We start from the raw sequence: 25,398 nt of genomic DNA, 5'->3' as shown, positions 1-25,398 counted from the left end.
CCTAATTTATGCTGTACAGTGGACCATTGAAATGTAAACAACGTGTGCTCCAAGCTACTAAATTTAGCAGGATATATAATCCTCAGATACTCCAAAAAATCTGGTGTCATTAACTTGTTGGTTCCCTCCACTGATCCCCAGGCTTTCCTTGTTTTAATATCCCTTTACTCTGGTTGTCAGGGGCAGAGATTTTTCTAAGACAATCTAACCCTAACCCTAAATGCGCCCTTCCTCCAAATCCTCTTTCTACACTTACGGATCTCTTCTCAGCTCTTTTGCTTCTCGCTTGCCCTACTTAGAATGAACTGAAGGTGTAGTGGTTCTGTAACCATTAGCTGCATTGAGAGAGCTGGAGGTAGAGGGACCTACTCCACGATTCTCAAACTTGATGATCTCAGGATCCTTGTATACTCTTAAAGGATACCACCAAGAGCTTTTGTTTATGTGGTTTATATCTTATCAGTGTTTACTGTATTAAAAATTAAAATGTCTTGGTATTGTGAAAATAGTTTTGACCTTGTGGACCTCCTGAACCTTAGGATCCCTGGAAACACTGAGAACTGTATTCAAGGATCATGATGGCCAAGGTCCCATTTCTTTCCTCTCTTTTCTGCCTTCTCAGAGCCTACCTAGTGCTTTCTTTCCTGGGAAGAGAAATCCAATGGTAGTTGCTAGGGAGGGTGTTAGACAAGGAGCATGAGGGGACCTGTTCTTTGTGACTAACAGTCTTTATAGCAGAAGGGCAAGGGGAACAAACGCATAGCTCTCAAGAGCTCAGGGATGAGAGACAGGTGCAGCGCAGAAAGACCTGCTTCTGAGGTTAGAAGCCTCTCCTCCTGAGGAGTCCTGTGGGATTGAGAAAGTCATTTATATTCTTATCTGTGAAATAGAGATAATAATGCCTCTCTCTGCCTCAGAGATCTGTTGTGAAGCTCAAGGAAGGTGATAAAGTATATGGTAAATATGTCCTGTACCAATATAAGTTTTAATAATGATTTATAAATATAATGATCTTACAAAGTTCCTCCACTAAAGCCCCGTGGGAGCCCTCTCTTGGTGTGGAGGTGATTTCTGCAAATGGAGTCTAGGCTAGTGCAGCTTGTTGTGCAAGGACCTGCCTGGCTACATGTAGAAAGGCTTGTTTGCCAGAATGTTAGCCACTCAGATGATCAATCTTTTGGAGCCCCAGCAATGCAAAGCATGTACTCAGGCATGGCAGGAAGGCAGCCTACATTGACTCTCTTAACTGTCCTCTCATCTTATTTCTTCTGTCACTTCTCTGTCCTATGTGTCTGTTCTCCCTTCTTAGTTTACTGGCCCATGTCTTGCCCCTTAATCCTGAGTGTCCTCCAGGGCTTTATCTTGGCTCTTCTCTCTCTGTTTCAACTAACCACAGGTTTCATCTACCTTGATGGATGTTTGTGGCTATTCCAAGCTCAGTGGGTCCTTGATGGGGCTCATTATCTCTCCTTTCCCCATCATTCCTCCAAACTTCCCAGTTCTGTGGCAAGCAACACCTTAAATTTACTTTGTAAATCCTTAGATAGTACCTCTTGTCTTCCCCATAGAAAGTAAGCCCTTTGAGGGTAGGGGCTTTTGTTGATGTCTTTGCCTCCCCAGTGCCTGCTGTCCAGGGATAGACATAAGAATTGAATCTGGAATAGCCCTGGTCAAGGGAGTTTTCCCAGAGCAGAATTCTGCTGCCAATGCAGGGCAGCACCTTCTTTGTGACTTGATATTTTAAATGGTTACCTGCAGCCTGGAACAGAAAGTGACTTGCCTAGAATTCCACAGTCATGATATGTCAGTGGAAGGACTGGAATGCCCATGTCTTCCTTACTGGAGAATGATTTTCTCTAAACTCACTTGGACAACCTAGCTTTCATGCTTCCTACAAACATGCCCATGTCTCCCCCCATTCAAAAAACCCTCATTTGATCCTTCCATCCCTACTAACCAGAGTCCTCTATGTCTTCTTTGTGGCTAAATTCCTTGAGAAGACTCTCTATAATACATACCTCCACCTTCTTTTCCTCTCACTTTCTTATTACAGTTTAGTTTCCAGCCTCAAAATTCCACTGAAACCGGTGTCTTCAAAGTTGGCAATGATCTCTTGATTGCCAAATCCAGTGGCTCTTTTCCCTCACTACTCATTTTTTCTTAACCTCTCTGCAGTCTTGGACATTATTGATCACCCTCTCCTTGACACTGCCATCTCTTGGTTTTCTAGTTCTCCTTTTATTTATCTGACCTATTCCCATCTTTTTTGCTGGATCCTCATCCAGAACATAGTCCCTGATGGTAGGTGGTACATAGGATTCTGTCCTGGGCCCTCTTTCTTCTCCCTTGAGATGACTTGAGTTGCTGAATTCATCAACTCCCCTGAATTTACTTACCACTTCTATGTTGACAGTTCTCTTAATTTTTCTGTCTTGCCCTAAACAATTTGATGACTTCCAATCTTGCATTTCTACCTACACTTCACACATCTCAAATTAGATATCCAGTAGACATCTTAAACTCAGTATATCCAAAACTAAATTAATTTCTTTCCCTGTAAATCCTCCTCACTTTATACTTCCTCCCTCCCCTTTCAGTGTTGAGGGCAACATCATCCTTCCAGTCTCCCAGGCTAGCAAGGTGATGTCTTCCTTAACTCTTCACTAGCACCCCACTGTATCCAATTTATTGCCAAGACCTATTGATTTCACCTTTCCAAAACCTTGAATATGCCCCCTTCTTTTTTTTGATACTGCCTGTACCCTGATGCGAGCCTTTATTACCTCATGTCTGGACTGTAATACAAGCCTGCTAGTGGGTCTGCCTGCCTTGTCTCTCTCCACTTGAATTCATCCTCCAGCCACCAAAGTAGTTTTCCTATAGTGCAGGTCCTTTTGAGTTGACTGTGTCACCCCACTCAATAAATTTCAGTGGCTCCCTATTGCCACTCGAATCAAATACAAAATCCTCTGTCCTTGAGAGGCAGGGACTGTCTTTTGCCTCTTTTTGTGCTCTTAACACAGTGCTTGGCGCATAGTAAGGGCTTAATAAATGCTTGTTGATTGAGAATCATGTTATAACTGATACACGAGAGTGTGGCTGATTCATTGGAGTGGCTGCTCTGGCTGTGTCTCCATCAAAGCTAGGCCATAAGCCACAGAAAAATGATGACTAGTGAGGCTCATGTTATTGTCCACTATCAGCTTTTCTGTTTATGGAGCCCCATTAGTCTTCTGGGGAGAGAAGGTGCTTCTGAAGTTAAAACTAGCAGATGGCATCACTTCTCTCAGTGTACCTGAAGTGAGCAGAAGTCTGCGTAAATAGCAGTGCTTACTCCATCTCTCCTTAGAGCCCTTTCCCAGCTGGCACTTTTAAAAGAGCTTCCATTTGGAAAGATTGTCAAAACTTTCAGCAAGAAGTCAACTTGAACTGGCTGGCTTTGGCTGGCTTTTGTGTCTGCAGGGGGTTCATATTCAGTTCTGCACACAGGGCATTCATTAGGTGATGGAAGTGAAGGCTTGTTTGTTGAAATGAGCTGAATTTATTGCTGTCTTCCTGTCTTTTGTTAAGCCAAGATCTACTGACTGTCCGGTTGTTTATCATCATCATCAGCAAGCATTTAATAAGTTCTTGTGATGTGCCAGGCTGTGTGCTGAGCACTGGATTTACAAAGAAAGGTAAAGACAGTCTCCACCCTTAAGAGGCTCATGTTCTAACGGAGTAGACAGCATGAAAGTAGACAGTTCTATGCAAGGTTTCTACAGAGTAGGTGGAAGGGAATCCCAGAGGGGACTGGAAAGGTTTCCTCCCAAAGGCTGGATGTGAGCTGAGTCCTGGAGGAAGCTAGGGAAGCAGAGAGGCAGATCTCTAGGCATGAGAGGCAGCCAGTGAAAAAGGTGTGGTCACTGGGTGGTCTAGGCCAGTGCAGCTGGATTGGAGGGTGTGTGCAAGGGAGGAAAGGTTATCAAGAGTTAGCAATGCCAGACAGAGGAGTTTATATTTGCTGACGATTGAGAGCCAGTAGTCTTTGAGCAAGGGAGGAAGGGAACACGGTCAGAACTGCCTGGGCTTTATAAAAATCACCTTGGCAACTGAGTGAAGGATGGGTTGAAAGGGGTGGAGACACAGTGAGTACCTGAACTGGAGTGGAATCTATGTGAGTGGGGAGAAGGGGACATATGTAAGAAATGTTGTGAACGTAGGAATGATGAGATTTGGCAACAGATTAGCTATATCGAGTGTCAAAACTTGAGAATGATAAAGAAGTTATGCATCTGGGTAACTGGGAAGAAGTCCTTGAGAGTAAGAGTAAGAGGAGAGTCTTTTAGCAGAAAGATGATGAGGTCTGGTTTGGATATATTAAATTTGAATTACCTACAGAACAGCCAATTCCAGATGTCCAAAAGACAGCCATTGATGTCAGCTTGGATCTTCAAAGAGAAACCAGGTTAATGTACAGAACTGGGAATTATCTGCATTAAGAGAATTGAACTCCTGGGAACTGATGAGCTTCTCCAGATGAGATGACTTTTCACTGGAAGAGGCAACCTGAGAAGGAGCCTTCGAAGACACCTGGACATCTAGTAGGTGTGACGTGGATGAAGACCATCAAAGGAGATTGAGAAGAGGGGTCAGACGGTCAAGAGCAGAATCAGGAGAGAGAGCACCCGTGCGTGCGTGTGTGTGTGTGTGTGTGTGTGTGTGTGAGAGAGAGAGAGAGAGAGAGAGAGAGAGAGTGAGAACTGCCCTGAAAACCTGAAGATGAAAGAGTGTCCTGGAGGAGAGAGAAGGAGGTTTGAGAAGAGGCCCTTGGATCTGGTCATTTGATGGATGAGAATGCCAAGGCCAAGTTATGGAGTGAGCTGCCTCTGGTCCTACAGTCATGCAGAGAAAGACCTTGTTTGGGCTGGAACTCAGATCGGACTCAGTCTAGACTCATTCTTTCCACGTGGTGTTTGAGATGTGGGGAACAGCATGGGTATAGGATCTGGCCAGTCATGTTGGAATGATATCTAGAAAGACTGTCATGATTGCAGCAAAAAGGAAGTTCGAGATGATTTGGGGGGAAATAGAGGAAGTTCCTGGTAAAGGACCTTGATTACCTGATGGGGAAGTTGATAAGCCTGTGATGGTACTTGAGCTGAGTCTTGAAAGAAGTTAAGCGGCAGCTAGGTGGTACAGTGGATAGAGCCACCAGTGCAGGAGTCAGGAGGACCTTAGTTCAAATCTCACCTCAGCCACTTGACACTCACTAGCTGTGTGACCTTGGGCAAGTCACTTAACCCCAGTTGCCTCATCCTGGGTCAGATCCAGTCATCCTGATGAATATCTGGATTCTGATGGCTCTGGAGGAGAAGTGAGGCTGGTGACCTTTCCCGGCCCTCCCTCACTCAAAACAAAGTCAAGTCCAAGTCATGTCATTATCTCTCTGATGTCCACGAAGGACTAACACACACCTTGGGAGGAAGTTGAGCATTTTAAGAAGAGAGGGTGAAACGGGAGAGCATTCCATGTATGGGGGGCTTGGAGTTGGGAGGTGGAATGAATAATGTGATTGACGGAGAGCAGCAGGTAGGCCTGTTTGCCTAGACTGGAAAATGGATGAAGGGAACTAATGGGCTATAAGCCTGCAAAGCCAGGCTAGAAGCCAGGCTGGAAGAGCTCTTTTTTCCTGCTGCATTTTCCCCCGACTCATGTCTTCATTTCAACCACAACTTCTCAACATTTCTGTCCTTAGAACTGAATCATCTCTGGTTGTCCTCTTTCTGTTGGCTGGTGGAGTACTCTGAATATTATTGCCTCCTGATGTGGTTCACCCTAGGAAACTGGAAATTTGATGCTTGGCAGTCTTGGGCCTTTGAATCGCTTTACTTTAATGTGTTTGAGGGGAGTGTGAGGTGAATACCTTCACCATTTGTGGTATTTGCTTGTAGACCATTTCCAACTTAGAAATGGATTGCTTCAAAAGTTCATTTCTAAGTCAGATGTTTGGAATTCAGAGAACCTTTGTCCATCAGAACACTGTGGTACGGTGGCTGAGTTTCTAGACCAGGCAACAACGCAATTTAATCGATAACGTAGCTGAACTTTGCTATTAATAGTACTAGTCTTGGTTCTGGGATCAGGTGGTTGAAATAATACAGAAGGAAAGTGTGGGAGGAGAGGTTTGCATCCCAGTCCTGGGTGCTGGGGTGGCCTTAGATGAACTCCCTCTTGTAGTGCCATTTTTCTTTCTGTATCTCTCTTCTCAGGCCCTTCCAAGGATGCTCTCCTCTTTTGCCCTCTCCTCCCCCCCATCAAAATACCCATTTTCTTAGTCATTTAACTAGAGAAAGCAATCTTGTTGAACTAATTCACATTAATATGTGAATGACTGATAGCTCCCCCTCCTGCCCCTAGGCTTCCCAGAAGAATTTACGGTTTTTAAATGCAGAGACTTCTTAACTCAGTGACTCTGTCTGGTACAAACCCAGGCCAGAGACACAAAGCAGCATGACAGACATGCCAGACGGTGTGGGGGAAGGTAGTTCGAGCTGCCTAGAGTCACTGCCTGTCCATGAAGACAGCCCTGCCTGGAAATCTGCCCCCTTTGGATTGCCTTCTCTGAGCTCTCCCTGAGTTTTCCCCTTTTCCTTCTGAACCAGCACACAGTTCATTCACAGTGACTTGGACGGGCACACTCGTGTTGGGATTTGTTCTTTGTGTGACTAATTTGGACATAATATAATTGTATACGTGGATGTGTGTGTGTGTGTATATTCTATTTCTGATGCCAAATTCTGTGGCTTTGAAAAGAAATAGATGGCATTCCTGGCATTGAATAGTCCATTTCTGAACAGATCATTTTCTTTCCCAGCAAAATGAGTTCCCTTTTAGTGTGATTGAGAGTGCAGGTCATATCGGCCTTTTCTCCCTTTGCACCGCTGTCTCTGCTTTGCTTTAATAAAAATGCAGGACGCTGCTGTCTTATTAACTTGCACCACGCATGCTTATATTTGTTCTTTGTTCGATATGAGCTGGCATGTGTTGGCCCGTGTTAGCATTCACCCTTTGGGACTTCAGTGGTTTCTAAATTCGGCACTGCTCAGCCGGTGCCCTGTTTGCTGGAATCAATTGGGATGCTGGAATCAATTGGGATTGCTATTTTTAGCAGCAGAAGGGAATTGAAATAGCAATTTTCTTTCCATGCAATAGATCCCCAAGAGGAATACCGATGCAAGCTCTCTGCCATTCCCTATTCTCCCCCTCCCCAACTGTCACGGTTTGCGGCAGTATTAATCTTTAATCAATCGAGTGTTTTCTGCATTCAGGTGTTCAGGGAAAAAAGGGTCCGAAGGAGGACCTGCCTGGAATAACTGAGCACTGCTGCATGGGCTTTGCAGTCAGGATTTGGTGGGGAACGACAGGGAGGAGAGGCGGAGGAGCTAAAAATAGTGTGTTTGCTTCCAGTGTTCCTCCAGTCTATTCTGGATGTTTGATTTTGATAAGGTTGATTGGGTTCTTGCTAAAAATATCTGTTCCTAGCAAGTTGAGGACAAAGAGTAGAGTATTTTTAACCTACACAAACTAAAGTATTTTTATTAACTGGAAAAAAATCTGGAAACTAGACATTGGTCAGTTGCCAGTATTGTATGTAATCTCTAACAAACTGGACATTTCTGGATGCTCAGCAAGGATCGTCTTTATACTTGGCAGGATCAGTCTTCTCAAAGACTTGCATATTTTCAGTTCTGGCTTTGTTTGCCAGAATGTTTCTTTCAACATCTTTTCTCCTTTTTCCCTCTACCCCAGTTCATCTAGTCATACATTAATACAGTGTGTATTATGTTCTCCACCTCTGAAGCAGAATTATGGGCACTGATGGTTAGAGCTAGATTTTTGTTCTTTTATCTTCCTTGTTGAGAAGGACGTTAATTCATCTCTTTTCCTGTACCAAGATAGAGCCTTTACCATAACTATTGAGTTAATTAGTGAAAGCCATTGTGGGTGTCTGGGAGAGTAAATCGAGTCTACCTTGATAATGTGGGCTTTGGCTTTTCACAAAGACACAATAGTCAAAGTTCCCTTTTTCCCTGGGGATGAAAACTAATTCATGGGCTAGTTCACTTCACACCCACCTTGGAACATGATAATGAAGCAGCCCTCTGGCAGTAAAAATCATTTCTTTTGGTCACAGAGTCCCAGCGCCCTTTGAGAGTTTGTCTATAGACTCAGCATGTACTGAGGCAGACTTCATTTTCTACTAATTGTATTTCCTGGAAAGTTGAATTATGTTTATTTCAGTGTTGAAAAAGGCAAGAGAGAATGATTGATTGCACATAGTAGGTGCCCACTAAGTATCTGCTGAGGGACTGGTGGATTGGCAGCCATAATGTAGCTCTATTTACACTTTCTGCCTTAGAAAACCAGTTAGAAAGCTGGGAACAGTAAGACCAGGCTCTTTTCTTGACAAGGATATTTTCACTCAGCAACAGAATCACTTCTTGGGTGCCCTCTACATGTGAAATGTCATATTAAATATGACTGTCCTTGTGGTTGAGAAATTCGCACTCTGGTTGAGAATATAGATCACATACAGTCTGTGCTTACCACAGAATGTCTGGGTTTGAGTAATGCCAGAGGACAGTGAGTCAGAGGCAATGTTGGGAAAAGTGTCATCAGAGCGGAATGAGAGTGCTGAAGGAAGAGAATCTGGAGTTGATTTTTAAAGGAAGGGGGGCTAACTTGAACCTTGGGGGGAAGAAGAAAGGTCAGAGGCATTCAGCAGGTAGGGTCAAACAGAACAAAACAATTCCATAGTTGAAGAGACAGCAAGCTTTGTGGGGGTTGGCTTGGCAGGTAGACTTTCCTTGGCTAGGAAGGAATGTCTTTGTATGGCAGTCATGAGAAATAAGATGACTTATAGAACGGGGGACCTGTGGATTGAAAGTATGGAAGGACCAGGCAATAGAATGTCTTATTTAATTTAATCTAACATAGTATTTGAAGGCTCGCACAGCACTTTCCCACGGTAGTCCTGTAACATAGGTGATGGAGGTTTGATTGTTCTCATGTTACAGAGGAGGAAATCAAGTCTTGTAGAAGCTAAGTAACTTACCTACATTCTCACAGCTGGTGATTGTTAGAACTGGGATTCAAACCCCGGTTACCTGATTCTCAATGTTCAAGTACTGTTTCCATTACCCTCCATTGCACTTGCATGTTTGTATTGCTTCTTAGCTGGAGAATGTTCAGTGAAGAACATTTTTCCTGGCTGTGTGTAGGATGAGTTGAGTGAAGAGACATTGGAGACAAGAAGACCAGTAGGTTGTTGTACTAAACCATGTATGGAGTGGTAAAGACTTGGCTATTGTGAAACTCAGATGGACAATAAAATAAAACTTAAACTTCTTGAATGTAGGAACTCTTTGCATTTCTCATCATTTAATAAATGTTGGTTGGATGCTTATTAACTCACCAGGTTATTCTGAGGAAAGTGATGTATAAACCTTAAAACGGTATGTAAGTATGAGTTGTTATTGGATGGCTACTGATTCTGTGAGGTGCCTCAGGTAATTGTGGGCCAGGTACTGTGCTAAAGTATTGGGAATACAGAGAGAGGCCAAACAACATAGTTCCTGTCCTCAGGGAGCTCACATTTTAATGGAAGAGGCAACATGTAAATAGCTGTCCACATGTAAGTTAGAGAAAGTGTAAATGAAAGGTATGGAATGGTATGTAAATGGAAGGAATGGAATTTTGGGTATCTCTTCTTATTAAAATGCAAATATGTGACAAGAAGCCTGGATTGGTAGTCATGAAAATTGGACTTTAGCCTCTATTCTGCCTTTAGTTCGTAGGAAATTGGACAAGTTGGCCCACTGCTTTGGACATGTTGCTTTAGCTGGAAAATTAGGTTGTTGGGACTTTTCGATCCTTCACCTCCCTTTCAGTTCAAAAATTACGATTCTATGAAATATTTTTGTTCTTGGGAGCATCATTTCTCTTTCTTTTATGTGTGTAGTATTGTTCCTTGGCTAAAGAACTGTTGGTGGGGAGGGTTAGGCAGGCGTAGAGTGCTGAACTTCATGTCAGGAATGCCTCAATTCAGATTCTTCCTCTGATGCTTATGAGGTGGGTCGAGTCTTTGAGCTGCAGGTAACCTGCCAAGACTATCTTGTTTTAGATCATTACTTAACTTGTTGAATCACCTCTGTAATTCAGGGCCATTTTAATCCAAAGAATAGTTGTAACAATTAAGTCTTACTGTTATTCAGCGGGATATACGTGAAGCTGAGAAGAAATCCCCAGAGTTGTTCCAGCCACATGGATGTTATGGTTGAGATGCTGCCCTGATTTATTTGTCTTTTTTTTCTTTTTCTTTTTTTAAAAATTTTCTTTATTTTTTTTTAATGTTCTTCAATCACTACCATAAAACTTAGATTTTTACCCCCCCACACCTACCCCACCCCCTCCTCCCTCCCCAGGATGGCATACAGTTCTATATAGGATCTACATATGCTTTCCTATTGAATACGTTTTCACTATAGTCATGCTGTGTAGATGAAGTGAAGTAAATGGAAGGAATCATATAACAAATCAAAACATCATACACAAAAACACACACACACACACATGATCTGCTCCATTCTGCGAATGAATTCCATAGTTCTTTCTCTGAGTGTGGAAGGCATTTGGCCTTAGAAAACCATTGGGAATTTTTTTTTTAAAGTTCTTCCATTATTATGAAGTTCCAAGTCTACCAGAAAAAACTCTCACACACTGTGGTCGTTGCTGTGCACAAAGTTCTCCTGGTTCTGCTCCTTTCGCTCAGCGTCAGATCATGTAAGTCCTTCCAGGCCTCTCTGAAGTCTTCCTGTTCATCATTTCTTTTTTTTTTTTTTTTTTAATTTTGTAATGTTTAACAATCACTGCCATACAATTGTGATTTTATCCCCCCCCACCTACCCCCCACTCCCCCCCTCCCTCCCCACGACTTCATACAATTCTGTATAGATTCTACATATACTTTCCTATTGAGTATATTTTCACTATAGTCATGCTATGTAGTCAGACTAAGATAAATGAAAGAAATCGTATAACAAATCAGAACATGATACACAAACACATACACATACACAAACATGATCTGCTACAATATGTGAGTGACTTCCATATTTCTCTCTCTGAGTGTTCATCATTTCTTATGGCACAATAGTACTCCATTACATTCATATACCATAATTTATTCAGCCATTCCCCAGCTGATGGGCATCCCCTTGACTTCCAGTTTTTGACAACTACATAGAGTGCTGCTATAAATATTTTTGTACATGTGGGACCCTTTCCCATTTTTATGATCTCTTGGGAATACAGTCCTAGTAGCGATATTGCTGGGTCAAAGGGTATGCACATTTTTGTAGCCCTTTGGGCATAGTTCCAAACCGTTCTCCAGAATGATTGGATGAGCTCACAGCTCTACCAACAACGAATTAGTCTTTCAACTCTCCCACATCCTCTCCAGCATTTATCATTTTCCTGTTCTGTCATGTTTGCCAATCTTATAGGTGTGATGTGGTATCTCAGAGTTGTTTTGATTTGCATCTCTCTAATCAAAAGTAACTTAGAGCATTTTTTCATATGATTATAGATATCTTTAATTTCTTCCTCTGAAAATTGCCTGTTCATATCCTTTGACCATTTATCAATTGGGGAATAACTTGTATAGTTGTACATTTGACTCAGTTCTATATATATTCTAGAAGTGAGGCCTTTATCCCCAAGATTAGCTGTAAAAATTATTTCCCAATTTACTACATCCCTCTGAATTTTGGTTGCATTGGGTTTTTTAGTTTAATGTAATCAAAATTATCCATCTTGTATTTCATAATGCTTTCTATCTCTTCTTTAGTAAAAAATTCTTCCCTTCTCCATAAATCTGATAAATACACTATTCCTTGCTCCTCCAATTTGTCCATGGTATCAATCTTTATACCCAGATCGTGTACCCATTTGGACTTTATTCTTGTGTATGGTGTCAGGCATGGGTCTATGCCTAGTCTCTGCCACACTGTTATCCTGTTTTCCCAGCAATTTTTGTTGAACAGTGAGTTCTTATCCCAGGAGCTGAGGTCCTTGGGTTTATCAAATAGGAGGTTGCTATATTCCTTGCCTACTGTGTCTTGAGTGCCAAGTCTATTCCACTTGTCTACCCTTCTGTTTCTTAGCCAATACCAAGTGGTTTGGATAATTGCTGCTTTATAATACAATTTGAGATCTGGTAGCGCTAGGCCACCTTCCCGAGCATTTCTTTTCATTAGTCCCTTTGATATTCTGCACCTTTTGTTCTTCCAGATGAATTTTGATATTATTTTATCCAGTTCTAGAAAATAATTATCTGATAGTTTAATTGGTATGGCACTAAATAAGTAAATTAATTTAGGTAGAATTGTCATTTTTATTATATTAGCTCAGCCTACCCATGAGCAACTGATGTTTTTCCACTTACTTAAATCTGACTTTATTTGTGCAAAAAGTGTCTTGTAATTGTGTTCATATAGTCCCTGGGTTTGTTTTGGCAGATAAACTCCCAAGTATTTTATAGTGTCTACCCTAGCTTTAAATGGGGTTTCTCTTTCTCTCTTGCTATTGGACTTTGTTGCTAATATATAGGAATGCAGAAGATTTGTGTGGGTTTATTTTGTACCCTGCAACTTTGCCAAAGTTATTTATTATTTCAAGTAGCTTTTTACTTGAGTCTCTGGGATCCTCTAAGTAAATCATCATATCATCTGCAAAAAATGATAACTTAGTTTCTTCTTTGGCTATTCTTATTCCTTCAATTTCTTTATCTTGTCTAATTGCTACAGCTAACATTTCTAGTACCATATTGAATAATAGTGGTGATAATGGACAACCTTGTTTCACCCCTGATCTTATTGGGAATGCATCTAGCTTATCCCTATTTCATATAATGCTTGCTGAAGGTTTTAGGTAGATGCTGCTTATTATTTTATGGAAAGTTCCCTTTATTCCTACGTTCTCCAGTGTTTTTAGTAGGAATGGATGTTGTATTTTGTCAAAAGCTTTTTCTGCATCTATTGAGATAATCATGTGGTTTTTGTTAGTTTTGTTGTTGATATGATCGATAATGCTAATAGTTTTCCTAATATTGAACCAACCCTGCATTCCTGTTATGAATCCTACCTGATCATAATGTATTAATCTCGTGATAAGTTGCTGTATTCTTTTTGCTAAAATCTTATTTAAAATTTTTGCATCTATATTAATTAGGGAAATCGGTCTATAATTTTCTTTCTCTGTTTTGTCTCTCCCTGGTTTGGGTATCAAAACCATATTTGTATCATAGAAAGAATTTGGGAGTGTTCCTTCTTCCCCAATTTTCAAAAATAGTCTATATAGTATTGGAATTAACTGTTCTTTAAATGTTTGATAGAATTCACTTGTAAATTCATCTGGCCCTGGAGATTTTTTCCTAGGGAGTTCATTGATGGCTTGTTCAATTTCTTTTTCTGAGATGGGGTTGTTTAAGTATTCAACTTCCTCTTCTGTTAATCTGGGCAATTTGTGTTTTTTAAAATACTCATCCATCTCGTTTTGATTATCGAATTTGTGGGCATAAAGTTGGGCAAAGTAATTTCTAATTACTATTTTAATTTCCTCCTCATCGGAGGTGAGTTCACCCCTTTCATTTTTAACGTTAGTAATTTGATTTTCTTCTTTCTTTTTTTTAATCAAATTGACCAAAGGTTTATCAATTTTATTAGTTTTTTCATAAAACCAGCTATTGGTTTTATTTATTAATTCAATGGCTTTCTTAATTTCAATTTTATTGATCTCTCCTTTGGTTTTCAGTATTTCTAATTTGGTATTTACTTGGGGATTTTCAGTTTGTTCTTTTTCTAGTTTTGTCAGCTGCATGCCCAAGTCATTGATCTCCTCTTTCTCTATTTTATTTATGTAAGCATTCAATGATATAAGACTTCCCCTAAGAACTGCTTTTGCAGTATCCCATAAAATTTGGTAGGTTGTCTCACTATTGTCATTCTCTTGAATGAAGTTGTTGATTGTTTCTATGATTTCTTCTTTAACCCAACCCTTCTTTAGGATTAGATTATTTAGTTTCCAAATGATTTTTGGTTTATCTTTCCATGGCCTTTTATTACATGTAATTTTTATTGCATTATGATGTGAGAAGAATGCATTGATTGTCTCTGCCTTTCTGCACTGGACTGTGAGATTTTTATGTCCTAGTACATGGTCAATTTTTGTAAATGTTCCATGTACCGCTGAGAAAAAGCTATAATTCCTTTCTATTCACATTCAATTTTCTCCAAAGATCTATCGTATCTACCTTATCCAGAGTTTTATTTACCTCCTTAACCTCTTTCTTGTTTATTTTGAGGTATGATTTATTGAGTTCAGAGAGGGGGAGGCTGAGGTCCCCCACTAGTATAGTTTTGCTGTCAATTTCTTCCTTTAGCTCCCCCAACCTCTCCTCTAAGAATCTGGATGCTATCCCACTTGGAGCATACATGTTTAGTAATGATATTGCTTCATTGTCTATGGTGCCTTTTAGCAGGATATAGTTTCCATCCTTATCCCTTTTGATTAGATCTATTTCTGCTTTTGCTTTGTCTGAGATTAGGATTGCTACTCCTGCCTTTCTTACATGAGCTGAAGCACAATATATTCTGCTCCAACCTTTGACCTTTATCCTATGTGTATCCCCCTGTTTCAAATGTGTTTCCTGTAAGCAGCATATTGTTGGATTATGGCTTTTAATCCATTCTGCTATCCGTCTCCGTTTTATGGGATAGTTCATTCCATTCACATTCACAGTTATGATTACAGTCTGTGTATTTCCCTCCATCCTCTTTCCCACCATTTGTGCTTTTAGCTCTCCCGTCTCCCTTCCCCTCCTCAATAGTATTCACTTTTCACTCCCTCCTCCTGCAGCCTTCCCCTCCTTCTTTTATCCCCCCTCCCTTTTACTCCCCTTTACTCTTATTGCTTCTTCCCTCCCTTTTAGCTTCCCTCCCCTTTCTTCCCCCTTCCCCTCCTACTGCCTATAGAGCTAGTTAGGATTAGCTACTTAAGTTTATTGTTCCCTCCTTTAAACAAATCGGATGAGAGTACCTCTTAAGCAATGCTCATCTCCCTCCCCTCTTTCCATCTACTATAATTTTGTACTTCTTCCAGTGATGTAATTTGCCATTTTCTGCTTCCTCCTTTTCACACCTCCTGTTACAAACCCTTCACATACTTAAATTGTATTTTTAACATGACATCATTTACTTTATACCCTCTATGTATATCCCTTTTATATTTCATAATAGACGCACAATTCTCAAGATTTAACAGGTATCATCTTCCCTCATAGGGAGGTAAACAGTTTGCCCAAATTGAGTAAAAGTTTTTTTTTGTTTTTTTTCCCCACGTTTACCTTTTTATGATTCTCTTGAGACTTGTGTTTGAAGATCAAATTTTCTATTAAGTTCTGACATTTTTGTCAGGAAGGTCTGGAAATCCCTTACTTTGTTGAATGACCTTCTCCTTGCCTGAAATGTTATGCTGAACTTTGCTGGGTAATTGATCCTTGGTTGTAGTCCCAACTCCTTTGCCTTATGGAGTATTGAATTCCAATTCCTTTGATCTTTTAACGAGGAAGCTGCTGGGTCCTGTGTGATCCTGACTGTAGCTCCTTGATATTTGAATTGTTTCTTCCTGGCTGCCTGTAGTATTTTCTCCTTCATGTGATAGTTCTGGAATTTGGCAACGATATTTCTTGGGGTTTTAAGTTTGTGATCCCTTTCGGGAGGGGAAAGGTGGATTCTTTCGATGACTCTTTTGCCCTTTGGATCTAGCATTTCTGGGCAGTTTTCCTTGATGATTTCCTGGAAGATATTGTCCAGACTCTTTTTTTTCATCATGGCTCTCTGACAGGCTAATAATTCTTAAGTTTTCTCTCCTGGATCTGTTTTCTAGGTCAGTTGTTTTCCAGTTAGATATTTTATATTTTCTTCTATCTTTTCATTCTTTAGATTTTTGACTGATTCTTGCTGTCTCATTGAGTCATTAGTTTCTACTTGCTCAATTCTAATCTTTATCAAATTGTTTTCTTTAGTTAATTTTTGCATCTCCTTTTCCATCTGTCCAATTTTTCCTTTTAAGGAGTTATTTTCTCCAGTTAATTTTTGTACTTCCTTTTCCATTTGTTCAATTTTCCTTTTCAAAGAGATGTTCTCATCAGTGAATTCTTTTTTTATAATTTGAAAATCATTGGCCAGTTTTTATTCTATTTCCTTCTTCAGCTGTTCCAGGAGAGCTGTTTGTGCATGCGAGCAGTTCATAGTCCCTTCTGAAGTTTCAGATGGAAGTACAGTCTCAGTACCGACCTCTTTGGTATTTGTGTTTTGGTCCTTATCCCCATAGAAAGATTCTATGGGTTTTTTTGCGCTTATTTTGCTTTTTTAAATTCATGATGGTGATTGTGTGTTGTGGCTTCTGGTTCTTTCAGTTAGAAGCTGCAGAATTTGGTGTTGAGCTGACGTGTGACAAAGCTATGTGCAGGTTTTTGTTTTGTGTTTCCCCATCAGCCCTGGGGTTAGCTTGTTTAGTGTGGGGGAGGAGTGGTCTGGTCATGAGAGATCTCCTCAGCTGAACTGAGGCAAAGGCAAGCTCAGGGGATGGTCATCCCAGCTGCCCTATTGTCTTCCTGTTTCCCCTGGAGTGGTGAGGCATGCCTCGATGCTAGTGCCAGTTCCCACCCCTCCTGGGGCTCCTCTTCTGGTGCTGAGGGTTGCCTGGGTCCTAGTGTGAATTTTCTCTGCCCTGGGTCCTCTGTCCTTCTGGTTTGCATCTGCCGCAATAGGAGGAATCCCCCATAGCTATTTTCCTAGCCTCAGGTGTTATGAGACTATTTACCCCCTCTGCTGTTCCCACTGATCCAGGATTTTTCTGGGGAAATATTTTATTGTTCTTTCATGGTCATCAAGGGGGGAGGAGAGAGCATTTACTGATCACTTCGCCATCCTGGCTCCTGGAAGTTCAAGTAGGTGACTTACTAATGTTTAATCTTTGGGCTGAAAGTCTCAGTAGCTGCTGTGCTGATATCTGCTGCTCAGCAGCCGCCAGTCCTTCAGCTCTGCTGGTTTCCCACCCTCGGGTGCCACTTCGCTGGTTCTGCCTGCTGCTCTCAGGTTTCCCGGGGTCCTTCTGCTCCGCTGTGCTGGATGCACTGTGCTATGCGCTATGGGCTCACCCTCGCGGAACAAATCCTTCCCGTGGACCTTCTAGTCTGTCCTGGGCTCCGAATCCCCCACAGTCGGTCTCCCACTGGATTCCACACCTCCAAAATTTGGTCAGATTCTCCTTTCAGAGATATCTGAAGAAGTTTGTCCAAGAGCTTAGGTGAGTCATTGCTCTCACTCCGCCATCTTGGCTCCACCCCACCTAATTTATTTTTCTTAAAAAACAAACCAAAAAAAAGACATGTAGCAGAGCCTAAGCAAGGTGTCACCAACAGTGTTGACTTTGTAGCATAATGAAACTACCCTTGTTTTTTGTTATAGGTTCTGATGTGGATAACTCTTGTATATATGAATTAGCAAATCTTTATTGTGAGAGGACCCTTAGAGTATATGTCATCCAGCATCCTTATTTTGTAGGAAAATATGGCTCAGAGAAATTAAGTGACTTGCTGCAGATCACATACCTTGTTAGTGACTGGTGCAGGCTTTCATGCTAGGTCTTCTGAAGGCCTGGTCCGGTGCACTTGACGCTGCTTTGCTCCAGCTGAAGCCTCTTTCCTGGAAGAAGCAAAAAATTGAGACCAGGAATGGAAAAATGCCATGTAATATTGTTTATTGATTCCAGGTCCACATGGGGATTCAGTCTTGGAAGGGATCCTGAGGTCACATTTCATCATAAAGAGACCCCTTTATGATGGGGTCTTTATGAAAGAGAGGTGTGTGAGAAAGGAGACCAAACTGTCACACTCTTTGACCCAGCATTCCCACTACTGGAATTTATTACTCTCAAGGTCAAAAACAAAGGGACAGTCCCATACACTAAAAAATGTATGGCAGCATTTTGTGTAGGTAGGCAAACACCGAAAAGAAAGTGGGTGCTCATTGATTGGGGAAAGGCTGAGGACATTTGGAGGTTTCTTTGTCTGATCATTTGCACCCTTAATCCTGTTTTCCATCCTTGCAGGGACTTTTAGTCTGTTTACCCCTCCCTGCTTTCCCTGGCCATTGCCCGTGTGCTATCTACAACTCTACACCCTTCTTCCTTCCGTATCAAAACTCCTTGGTGAAGCAGTTCAACTCTCTTATATACCTTTACATTTCAGTGCTTGGTTATGTTATCTTACTGCTTATCACTCCTTACCAAGACTCAACCATGAATTACTTCCACCATCTGCTGTTTTCCTGCATCTTCTCGTGTTGTTGAATAAAATTAGAGAAAATTACTGATTGAGTCCACTACAAATTTCTGTTCTGTAGTGTCTCCTGGGTCTCCTCTGCAGCAAGGGAATTTTTTTTTGTATATGCACCCATTCACTCCACCCCATTTCCCTACCCCAATTGGACCCCAATTGAGCCACCATCCCACCTCATCACCCTGCTTGTCCGAACCTCTATCCCTCCTCAAAGCCCTCGTGTCGTTCTTTCTCCTACCCTCAGATGAGAACCTTGTCTCCTACTTCACTAAGAGAAACTGAGGCTGTTCACTAAGATCTTTCTCTTCTTCCCTTGTTTCCCATTAATCAGATATCTGCCCCCTTCTCTCCTCGTTTCCTGTCTCACCTGAAGAGACAGTTCTTCTGGTCAGCTCTGCATGTATCCCTCATTCTGTTCTATCCTATCTTCTCCAGCTGCATGTTCCTGCTATCATTCTCACGTTCTCCCTTATCTTTAATCCATTTCTCCGTGTTTATCAATGGCTTCCAAATATGCCCCCATATGATCCCCATGTGATCCATCTATTCCTGCTTGCTGTCATTGAGAAGCCAGCTTCAGTTGATGCCTCCGCTTCCAATCATCTCGGTCTGACTGCTGTCATTAGGCATTCAGCCTCCAGAGGTACCAATGGTTGCTTCGTTGCCAAAGCCAGTTGCTTTGTTCTCCATTCTCCTCCTGCTTGACCTCTTTGCAGCCATCGCCAATGTTAATCACTCTCTTCTCTTGGTTTTTGTGACACTGTTCTCTCCTGGTTCTCCTACCTATTTCACTGCTCTTCCTCAGCTTCCTTTTCTGGATCTTTCTTCAAGTTGTACCTGCTAATGATGAGTGTCCATTGAGATTGTCCTGGCCTGCCTTTTCTTCTTCCTCTAGTATCTTCCGTATTGAGATGTACTAGATACTGCAATAGCTCCTGTGGATGTAACTATCTGATCTATTTATCTAACCTCTCCTGAGATTGGCCTTTATCACCAAAGTCCTTTTGGGCCCCTCAGATTGGATGTCCCATTGTTATCTTAAGTTTACTATCTCCCACACTGAGCTCATTATTTTCTCCCTGCTCCCCCTTCACCCCCCCCAGCTCCCCTCAGCCTCACTTTCCTGTTACTTTTGAGGGAATCACCAGTCTCCCCATCTCCCTGGTTCACTATCCAGGAGCCATCCTCAACCCTTCACTCCTCACAGGCCTTCCTGCTTCTCCATGAACAAGATCTGCCATCTCTTGGGTCTGGACATTTTCTCCGGCTGCCCTTCATGCCTGGAATGCTCTCTGTCCCTGCCTTTGCCTCCTGCCTTCCTTGACTTCCTTCGGTTAAAATCTCATTTTCTTACAGAAGCCTATCCTCGAGTTTTGTAGTTCTGGGGCCTTCCTGCTCTTCTTTCTTTTCTCTTTATCTTCTGTACAGCTTATCGTTATCCTCGCTCCATGGCGAGGTCCTCAAGGGTAGAGACTGTCTTTTGCCTCTTTTTATGTTCTGTATATCCTATAGAGTAGGCACTTAATAGATGCTTATCGATCAACTGACTTTCTCACACCCTATTCAGTCTGTTTCCAAGTCCTGTTAAGGTAGTCCTACCTTTCCAACATCTCTCATTTTCTCCTGTGACAGCTGCTATCCTGGTGTTGTCCCAGTCTGTCCTCCACTCAGCTGTCAAAATGATTTTCCATAAGTTCAGATCTGCCCTGTCATCCCCGTGCTCCATCATGTCCAATGGCTCTCTGATAGTTGTAGGGACTGATTTAGAATGGTTTAGATAGAACCAAGACAATCATGTGTACAGGGACCAAAAAATATAAAGAAAATGCCACTAAAAGACAACAGGATTGAGAAGGAGGCATGCTTCCCTCTTTTTGGTGAGGAGTTGGTGGGATTCAGGTGCCAAATGGAGCCCAAGGGGTCAGACAAGGTCAGTGGGCTAATGCTGCTTATCTCTAGTTTACAAGTGAGTGTTCTGCTATTTTAAAGGAAAATAACAGCTGATAAGTGGCTGGTAAGTTAGTACTGGCTTATTTTCTTCAATTTTTGATAGAACTAAGTGAAATTAGATACTTGGATGTCAAGGCATTTGAACTTAGGTCCAGTTCACAATAGGCAGAGATCATAGTGAAGAGATACTGGAAATTATATATATATATTTATCTGTAAGGCTCAGGAAGTTAAATGACTTTTCCAGGATCACACAGGTAGTATGTAGAAGAGGTGGGATTCAAACCCTTCCCCTCAACTTTTGATCCAGTAGTCTTTCCTTTGCAAGGTTTTTTGACCTTGTAATCAGACTGGAAGGATGGCTGGAAGAATGGTTGTATTTCAGATGTTACTTTTATGATCGTATTCCCATAAACATACTTTTTATGCCATTAAGATTTTTCTGAAAATTTGTTCATTTGACTTGTTTTGCTTGGCTCCAGAGGGCAGAAGTGAGAACCATTGTGTTGTAGTGGCATAGTGGCAAATTTATATTTGATATAAGGAAAAGTTTCTAACGTTTGAACTAAGAGATGCTTGCTTTTTTGATGTTTGTTCACTTACAGGTTGGATGAGAGGGCCTTGGAATTCCCTTCCAGCTTGGAAATTCTGACATTTGTTAATCTAGTGAAGTAGAATTTGAGTGACATTAGCTTGAGTTTTGAGGAGCGCAAGTAGCAGGATTTGGACAAGTGACTTTTTTGTTTAGGTCCTCGAAAATATCTGGATTAAAGTTTACAGGTGGTGAAAAATCAAATTTCGCTAACATTTATTGACTACAAACAACACACTATGCGCTGAATATAATGTCCTGTTACCAGGGTTTTAGTGCAGTATGCTGATACCAAATTTTGTCTTAGACTTCAGTGTATCTCCTATAATGCCAAACCCATAGGAGGTACACAGTCAATAAATTTGTTGGACTTGAAATTGATGGTCCACAGAAGAACAGGAGACTTTGTTCTCTGGGGGACCTTTTTTAATAATTTGGTTAGTGTTTGGCTTTTAACTTAGAAAATTTGATGTTGTGTACTTGGTCTCTGTCCTCACGGATCTGATTCTAGAGGTTTTGCGCAATGTGTTGAAGCATATCAGTATCTTAAGAGGCACCTCTGCCCATCAGGAGTATTTTCCTACCTCTAGATCTGAGCTAGTATGGAGGTATCGAGGCTGATTTTAGGTTCAAGGTCAAGAAAACTGGCTAAGAACCATGTGAAATAGGCAGTTTTCAATGTACAAAAGGAATACAGTGTTCTTTCAAGATAATTAAGTTAAAAAAAATTCCAAAATCAAGCCATGTGTATTTTCACTGTACTTCTACATTTAAATATTATAATTCAGAATTGGGAAGCCTAGACTTATTAATAATCCTGCCATCTCATTTATGACCAGTAGTACTTAAATCTAGAGTTTTGGTCAAAGGCTATATGTTTTTAGAGCTACTTTTGGCCATACCATCATGAGAGACAGTGCTCCTAAGAGCTCTGTTCTTGGAGACACAGGTCCTGTATTCACATTGCAGCCTTCTCACTTACCTTGAGACCCTGAGCAAACCACTTAATCATTCTCAGCCTGAGTTTCCTCACCTGTGTGAAGGTAATAATTACTATACTTGACAGGAATTTTGCGAGTGTGCCATAAGATAGCATACACATGTGTACAGATTTTAATGTGCTGTATGATCATGAGCTATTTATCAGTACAATGTTGGAAGAAAAAATGTGAATAGGTAACTACATGATAGGTAAGTACAGATAAGCTTCAGTACGGGCAAGTTTATAAAATACATACGTAGGGAAAAGTAAGCCAAGATTAATGTATAGGTTGATCATCTATGATGATTTACACAGAGTAGAGCCCAGTGTATTTATTGGCCTAGTCATAAAAGCCAATGAACATCAAGAAGAGTTTTAGAATTTAAACAATAGAAAGTTTTTCTTTTACTGGTATGAGTAACTGCAGAGCATACTAACAGCCCATGAATGCTGTCTCGTTCTGTTCAGACTACTTTAAAAAAGGTACCTTTAGTAAGGTCCAGAAAAAAGTAATCATTGTTCGATCAGAAGAATAAACTCCACTACAAGCAGATTTTACCAAATTAGGGAAAGAGAAGATAGATCCTGGGAACCTTTTTAGGGGGGTTTTTTGTGTGTGTTTTGGTAGTACCTCATAGTCAACCTAATGGAGCTGGAGAGAATCTAGGGACATCATCTGGGGAGATGGGGAGACTCCTAAATGACGCTTGCGGTTAGTGAGTCATTTTTCAGTTGTGCCTGACTCTTCCTGACCCTTTTGGGGTTTGGCTTTTTTTTTTGACAAAGATCCTGGAGTGGTTCACCATTTCTTTCTCTAGTTCCTTTTACAGAGGAGGGACTGAGGCAAAGAGGGTGAAGTGACTTGTCCTGGGTCACACAGCTGGGAAGTGCCTGAGGCTGGATTTGATGGGATATTGTTTGTTTTATCTTGGATCCTGGACCAGGCCTTCTCTGGAACTTTAGGAGGCATTTTGATGAGAAACTGAAGCAAGCATTGCTTTGCACCGGGGCAGATAAACTGCAGGAGTATACAGAGGATTAAGAAGACTTGTGTGTGTGTGGTAACTTTCATGAAGTTTTCTACGTCTGGCCATGTCCTCACAGACGTGAGATAAATGCCCTGAGATGGGCATGTGTCGTATCCTCTGTTATTAGACTGTGCTCCATGAGGGCATTCCAGACTGCTTAGCACAGAGCTCAGCGCATCACGAACGGTGACGTATTGATTGGTTATAATCGAGAAATAACTCAAACTAAACCAGCTACAGTGTGTGCAGCCATTCCCATCCATAGTTGTCCTCTGTCTCTCGAAGGAAGCGTGTCAGCGATTTTCTGTAGTTAATGTGTTTATTACTCTCCTGATACTGTTTACTTGGATCCCGTTCCTGGGGCAGTTAGCGCACTTGATAAGAGTACCAGGTATGACGTCAGGAACACTTATCTTCCCGGGTTCCATTCTGGCTGCAGACACGTACTATCTGTGTGACCCTGGGTAAGTCACTGAATCCTGTTTGCTTCAGTTCCTCATTTGTAAAATGAGCTGGAGAATGAAATGGCGTCTTTGCCAGGAAAACCCCAAATAAGGTAACGAAGAGTTGACCCCCACTGAAAAGACCCAGCAACAGAAGTCTCTTTTCTATTTCTCTGAACTGCATCACTTAAGTAGAAAGCATTCATTTAGCACAGTTTTTTTCAACCATTCCTCCAGCTGATGGGCATTCACTTTGTTTCCAGTTTTCTTCTACCACAGAAATTTCAGTGTGAATATATTGGTACAAACAAGATCTTTCTTCCTGTCTTTGACTTCCTAGAGGTATATGTGCCCCATAGTGGGATCACTGAGTCTGAGCCTATGGATATTTTAATGACTTTTCTTATCTAATTCCAAATTGCTTCCAGAATGTTTGGACCAGTTCTTGGGTCTACTAGTAATGTATTAGTGTGCCTGTCTCCCCATTAAGACATTTGTCTTTTCTCATCTTGGTCAATTTGAGGCGGTGTGAGTTAGGTGGTAGTTTTACACAGGAAGTTTGGGAGTACTTCTTCAGCCTTTTAAAGTTTAAAGTCTAGAACGGTAACCTTGCCCTTTCATAAAACAAATTTGGTGCTACTTGGTGTTAGAGGCAAAATATTAGGCTGAATGGACTACTATGATAAGCTCAAGGCCTATTCTTAGGGTATTTCTGCCTCAGTGGCTAGCAGATTTTAGTTTATGAAAGGAATGGGATTTTGTGTAAAATAAGTCAAACCTATTTAACTTTTTTCGGTATTACTTCTGTGAGTTAGACATTAAAAACTTTTTCTTTACCTGTTTTTCTCTTTTCAGTTGTCACAGGGAGTACTGATGGAATTGGGAAATCATATGCAGAAGAGGTAAGCCTTCTTTTTATTAATTCCATTTTTTCTTTGGGATGTAAATACCCCCTTGCCCCAGTTTCTTAGGACATAGCAGAACACAAAACAGAAGATTGCATATGAAACCATGAGTCTCCATTTCTTACTGCTGGCTTTAAAAAAACTCCTGTTCCTTTTAAGGAGGTCCTCCTTTGTGCTCCCTTCTGAACGTCTTTCTCTTCTCTACTGTGCATTTAGAAAGATATCTCAGTGGCCCTCTTCTCTTTTTGTGGCATTTCTGCTGATTGCCCTCCCCCTCTCACCCAGCCAGCTGAAAACAGAGGAAATAGTCAAACAAAAGAAAGCCACACAGTGCCATGCTGAGAGACCTGTGGTGCTTTGTGTGTCTTGGCTCTGTCGCTTCTCTGTTGGAGGTGAGCGCGTGCTGCGTCAGCCGTCTTTGGGAGCCGTGGCTGGGTGTGTCAGGCTTTCACAGTAGTTTTTGTTTATAGTCTTTGCAGAGAATTGCCCTTCTCTACGTTGTTCTCTGGCTTCCTGCACTTCCCAGGGTTCTTGTTCATGGTGACACTACCTGTGACTGGCCCCCTCCTTCTCTGATCCCAAATGTCCCCTCTGCTAAGGTTTATACCGCTTCTTGTGCGCTAGTCACCTGCGGCAATAAACAGCAGCCTATTTATGCCCCTAGATATCTTTACATTGACTTTGTCTCACTGGCACTTTGTATTACTTGAGGTTATGGATGTTGTTCCAGGATTCATGGCCATGTAGCGTCACTAGAAGAACTGGTATTGAAGAGTTTCCCAGAAACACTGGAATGTATTCTTCTTGTTCATCTGCAACGTCTGTCCTAGGTCTATAGACTGATAAATCAAGTTAGTGAGATGGCCATCTAAGCATATATCTCAATTGGGGCCGTTGACATTCTTCATCCTATGTATTGTTAGGCCAGATTCTTTGAAGGGATTATGGGTCTTCTCTGTCAGGCTTTGTAGTATTCTGGGGCTTAATACAGTCAGCAGGAAGTCATTTGTATACAAGAACATGGAAGAGCATATAAGATGGAAGAGACCTCTC

The 25,398-nt window shown here is 41.4% G+C and overlaps 1 protein-coding gene across 1 annotated transcript in view; it reads left to right on the top strand.

The window, feature by feature from the left end:
- Nucleotides 1-25,398, top strand: part of HSD17B12 (hydroxysteroid 17-beta dehydrogenase 12) — a 137,222-nt gene that overhangs the window by 18,041 nt on the left and 93,783 nt on the right. The window contains exon 2 of the mRNA XM_072618404.1: nt 24,296-24,342. Coding sequence (XP_072474505.1) covers nt 24,296-24,342 — 47 coding nt within the window. The remainder of the gene's footprint in view (nt 1-24,295; nt 24,343-25,398) is intronic.

The sequence above is a fragment of the Notamacropus eugenii genome, chromosome 6 (assembly GCF_028372415.1).
Source record: "Notamacropus eugenii isolate mMacEug1 chromosome 6, mMacEug1.pri_v2, whole genome shotgun sequence".
NCBI classification, from domain to species: Eukaryota; Metazoa; Chordata; class Mammalia; order Diprotodontia; family Macropodidae; genus Notamacropus; species Notamacropus eugenii.
The sequence above is the reverse complement of the archived record's forward strand: the minus strand, read 5'-3'. Positions and strand labels throughout refer to the sequence as shown.